The sequence below is a fragment of the Arachis hypogaea genome, chromosome 10 (genome assembly GCF_003086295.3).
Source record: "Arachis hypogaea cultivar Tifrunner chromosome 10, arahy.Tifrunner.gnm2.J5K5, whole genome shotgun sequence".
Classification (NCBI taxonomy): domain Eukaryota; kingdom Viridiplantae; phylum Streptophyta; class Magnoliopsida; order Fabales; family Fabaceae; genus Arachis; species Arachis hypogaea.
In genome coordinates this window covers 75,957,027-75,962,334 of record NC_092045.1, presented here as the reverse complement: position 1 = coordinate 75,962,334, position 5,308 = coordinate 75,957,027, and the positions used below count along the sequence as shown (strand labels likewise).

General features: G+C 35.3%; 1 protein-coding gene across 1 annotated transcript; it reads right to left on the bottom strand.

Annotated features, from left to right (window-relative positions):
* Window positions 1-215: 215 nt before the first annotated feature.
* On the bottom strand, window positions 216-5,026 carry LOC112715707 (dehydrogenase/reductase SDR family member FEY). The gene is made up of 8 exons (XM_025767520.3): window positions 4,496-5,026; window positions 3,667-3,787; window positions 3,269-3,386; window positions 2,427-2,563; window positions 1,981-2,082; window positions 1,454-1,546; window positions 1,013-1,085; window positions 216-724 (listed from the first exon to the last, which is right to left on the bottom strand). Exons 1-8 carry the CDS (start codon window positions 4,723-4,725, stop codon window positions 465-467), a joined length of 1,134 nt encoding a protein of 377 aa, XP_025623305.1. The 5' UTR covers window positions 4,726-5,026; the 3' UTR covers window positions 216-464.
* Window positions 5,027-5,308: the final 282 nt, after the last annotated feature.

Below are 5,308 nucleotides of genomic sequence, written 5' to 3'. Positions count from 1 at the left end.
AAATTAATCCTTCAAAACGATTCAAAAACTAATCTGTCTGACAGAAATAATTCTTTAAGACTTTTAAAAAATAAAAATTTGTTGGGAACTAAAATATCCGACTAAAAATTCCTTAGATATCAGTTTGGGTATTTATTTATTTATTTTTGGACACAATTTGATCAGCAACAAATTCAAGTCGATCTAAAATCCTCCTAGAAGTAGAAGGTGCCAAGTAGAGAAAATTAGTTTTGTATTCAACTAAATTCAACAAGAACTTAAATGCAATGATTTATGAAATCACTAAGCTTCTATAGTGCTAATTTAATTTGTTCTTACTCCTGAACATGACCATCAATATGTTAGGTAATAAGCTAAAACATATAAACACCTGTTTATTAGTAATGCTCATCACTTGCTATAAATAATAAACTGCTGCCCTCACATGACATTTGGCTGCGGCGCGTGGAATACACTTTAGGTCACTACTGCAGTTGTCCATAACGGCATTTGACTTCCTGTCCCTCTATAAGCCTCTCGACGGCATCTGAAGGAAGGCCAATCATCTCCAAGGTCTTCTCCCATACTTCGTATTGCGTTTGAACTTCGTGCGACTCTTCTGATGGATTTGCCGGACGGCAATCTTGAGAAATAAAAGCACAAACGGGCCACTCATCTGATCTCAGCATTTCACAATACTCTGAAACTGAAGGATCTGTGGCAGCAAAAAGCGCACTCCGGGAACCTGCATTTGCAACAAATAATTGGTTCTACGAAAATATTCCATCAACTGCTTGGCTAGTTTGATTGTAAATAGTGGATCACATTTCAGTAATACAAGACAAAGATGGATGTATTTTAATTTTAAGGTCAAAGAATGTTAGTCTAAATAGGTAACGAAACAGAATGGAAGCTCCTTTTAATGCAGCCACATCTCATCTCAAATCTGAAACATATGGGCAGTGGCGGCAATAGTGTCTGAAAAACTCAATACTGTTGATTACTTCTTGCATGAATACATGGATGAACTCACCTTCTTGAGCATTAAAGATAAAGTAAGGTATCAAACGGTAAGCAGCTTGAACAATTTTTGGAAGATCCCTTGCCTGCATGCATCACACAAAGTTGGAATAACGCAATTTAACAAAAGAGACAATGACTACAGATACCCCCACCATAGCAAAAGGAAAATTAATAGGTCTCGAGATCTAAAGCCGGCTATTTTAACAAGAAATCACAATTACTCCATAATATCAGCCATGAAGTTTAGTGTGTACCAAACTTGCCCCATCTATCACAGGAGATAACTCTATTTGCAAAAATAACAACTAAAGAGTTTTCTTTACCAGAAGTAAATTTCACCCGAATAGAGAATTATTCATCAGAATATAAATACATAGATAAGAATAGTTAAGCAGTAAAGTCGTATATGTATCCTACTCTGAAACAGATATAAATTCTTCAGAAGACTTACAACATTGGTCTGGACAATTCCAGGTGATACACACACTACACCGATGCCAGCTTCAGCAGGGATTCGTTTATGAAGAACACTACTAAACATTACCTGCAATAGAGTCAAGAACTCCTTTTTCAACTTTTACTCATTATCTTTTAGAAAACAGTAAAAAAGGGAAAAGGGAAAAGTATAATTAAGTACAATCGATGATTACACTGTAATGGTGACTCTAGTATTCAAGGGTTCACTATTGAAACCAAACATGGATGAGATGCAATTATACAAAAGTTACCTAATAAACCAAAATGCTAAAACCGTTTTGTGCATGAAAGAAAACCATTTGAGAATCACATTAAAAAAGTACAGGGCAGTGCACAAATAAATGTATCCAAAGGTCTCTTTCCTTAATACTCATTAATACTGAAACAACCAATGAACCAATTTGAATACAGATGCAGCACACAGAAGCATGCTCACCTAGATTAAGGGCATACAGATGTAGATCTAGTTTTTCAAAACTTCAAAAGGGAAGGGAGGTCTACCTCTGCAAGTTTGCTGCTTGTGTACCCAATAAAACTAGAATATTTCCTTTTACCAGACGTAACATTCATGTCTTCGGGGTCAACAAAGCCAACGTAATGCATCTACAGAAAATAAGGAAAGGAATGGAAAGACAAATCTGTCTAAGATTTATGAGTAGAAGGGATGTTTAAAGAGAAGACAATAGTCTGTCAAAAAATAAAATTGTCAACATCCTAGGAATAACAAAATTCACTATTGACTAAACTCTGACAAGATCCAAGCACAAAACGAAAGCTTAATCTATCAAATAGAATTTAGGAAAAGTTTTTTCTTTTTTGTTCCTCAATGTAAACAGTAGAAAAATAAACACATTGTCATTAAAAATAGATGGGAAGAAAACTTTGCTATCTCAACTGTCAAGTTGCATCCTATATACATATTTGCATTCAGATGGCAAGAGACTTACAACAGAATTCACATTCACAATCCTACTAGGAGAACCCCGCATAAGTGATGGCAAAAGAAGTACTGAGAGCAAAGCAGGAGCAAGATGATTCACTTGCAAGTGTTCTTCGTAACCATCTTTCGAAAACTTTTGTGGCTCTGAATAAGGATAAAAACAGCTTGTTAGGTATTTTTTCTTTAATTAGAATCTCTGAAACCTCTATTATTGTTGTAGAATCATTGAAGGCATTTATCAATACCTTAAGCTTGGTAAGTTTGTCACAGCAAAGATGATAAAAAGCCTGCTTAGATAAGATTTTGGTTCTTAAAAATATTCCAAATTTTTGCCTTAGGACCTATAAACTTTTTTTTTGAGTTCATGACCAAAGTTTCTAAATATCTTAAGTCCCTACCATTGTTTTGTTGGCTTCTGGTTGCACCAGAGAATATATTTCTTTTACTTCCCTAAACAATTGTAATAATTTAGTTTAACAAATAATAGTTTGGACTTCCTAAAATCAATTTATCGCAATTTTCCAGGGAACCAAAACCAAATATTTTATACTACGTTGGCACCTTTATCAAAGTGAAATATTTATAGCAACTGAAAACAAATGTTTTTGAAATGTTGGACTGAATGTATAGAGACGAAACCAAACTTTACACATTTATAAGGACCAAAACCTTATTTCAGCCTCAAAACTAAATATACTTATAACATGTGACACCAAATTACAGTCACGTTTACAATTCACAAATCACAAAGTAGAGAACCTAGCACCAAGTTCTGTCTCTGTTTATGAAGGATGGGCAAAAGATAATAAATGCCAAAATTCAGCATATTATTACAACAGAAATACCAACCTCCAATGGAGAAGATTCCAGCATTGTTAATTAGAGCATTCACGGGAACTGAGCGAGCATTCCAAGCTTCAGCAAACCTTGCAACAGAATCCAATGAGAGAAGATCAAGTTGCATCACCTAGTTAAGCCAAAACCAAATGTCAATGATCAGAAGTAAATGTGTTACTTTGTTTCTTACATTCAAGCAGATTTTCAAACATAATCCCACTCTTGAACATTTCTTAAATAGCTTTGCTGGAATCAGAATTCCCTATATCAAAGTTCGAAACACAGTGACCAACAAGAAATAATTCCACAGATCATATATTCATGTAAAAAAAATCAAAGCATGCTCAATATCCCAGATTGTGAGTTTGACTTTCCACACACCACAATGAAAAATACACATATTGAATTACCTCAACATTGAGAGCAATACAAAACCCTTCAGAGTCAATCTGCCACTGCTGTATCAACTCTTGAGCTGCCTTTGTGTTCCTAACAGCCATAACAACATGAGCCCCTGCTTGTGCCAATTGCCTGCATGATGAGCAAGAATAAACACAAAACATTTTTTCTAAAGAAAAAAAAAGTTGGCATGCCGCCTTTCAGAGCTTAAAAAAAAATTATAAAAGAAACCAAAAAATGTTAAATGACTGATAGAAATAGAAAAAGTAGAAAGTAGGTGTTAAGGGTCTCCCATTTTTTCTACGTTTAAATATCATAGATCTATGCCAATTCTCAAAATTGTTCCTTTCTCCACATTTTTTCAACAGCAACACCAACTCCACTCTTAGTTCCACGATTTTACCTTTTCTATTTTACCATGCTATGTGAAATCTTAAATACAACCATTGCAGGTTAACCAAGTAGGAAGGAGGGAAACACGCACATAGTTAATGTGTGTAATCGTTAATGTAATGTAAAGCAGAAAAGTCAAGAGAAACAAAAAACACAACCAAAAAAAAAAATGTAATATGTTTGATAATTACTTGGCAAGTGGGTCATATAGCTACTACATATATTTAAATTCTATTGAACTACTTCATATCAATTAATGGCTACCAACACAGTACTTCATTCAATGAAATGAATAATGACAACCACTAGTACTTGTTCATATTTTTTGCTTCCAAAACTGCCAATAATTCTTGCTCAAAAACAACACATCCATTTCCGAAAATTACAACTTTAGTCATAATGACACAACAAAATTGGAGAGTTTTAAAAGAGAGGAGGAAGGGCAACCTTGCGATTTCACGGCCAATGCCGCTGGTGGATCCGGTGACAATGCAGGTGAGGTCGTTGATGGGAGGAAGTGGCATAGGGTTGTGCAAGTGGGAAGCCATGATCCGCTGAAATAGCATCTCCTGAACCACCACCATCCAGCCTCTGATCCATTCTATCCACCCCAAACCCTGTTTCTTCTTCTTCACCAGAGACGACGATGGCGGCGCTGCTTCATCCTCCGTTCCCATGTTTCTCAGAGATCTTTCAGAGAGAGAGAGAGAGAGAGAGGGGTGTGTACGGAAATGATTGGTATGGTGTAGACTGTAGAATGGAGTGGAGGGAGAATCAATGGAACTGTAACAGTTAGTCAGACAGACAGTGCTCAGAGAAAGAGAGAGAGACACTGAGTTCCGCCACTCGTTAGGAATTGGGCTTGGGTCTATTTACGGCCGAATCATATTTTCGTGTCTTACAAAACTATAATTTTGTGTAACATGTAGCAGACCCTTAGGCTATGTTTGGTTGAAACTTGAAAGTAAAAAGTAGGCTGAAGATTTTTATTGACGAGAATGATGAGTAAATACTAAATACACACATGAAACTCACCTTGTCAAATTTCACCTCATTTTTGTTCCTCAACCAAACAAATCCTTAAGCTTAAATGCACCTCAAGGCTTAGACAAATGGTAGGTTTACCTGTTTGGTTAAGAGCTGCACCACCAAAAATTTAACCAGTTGATAAAATTAATTATAAAAAATAAAATAACATTATAAAGATAAATTACTAAGAATGCGTTGGTAAAAATATTTCTGAATTTTGTTATTAACAAA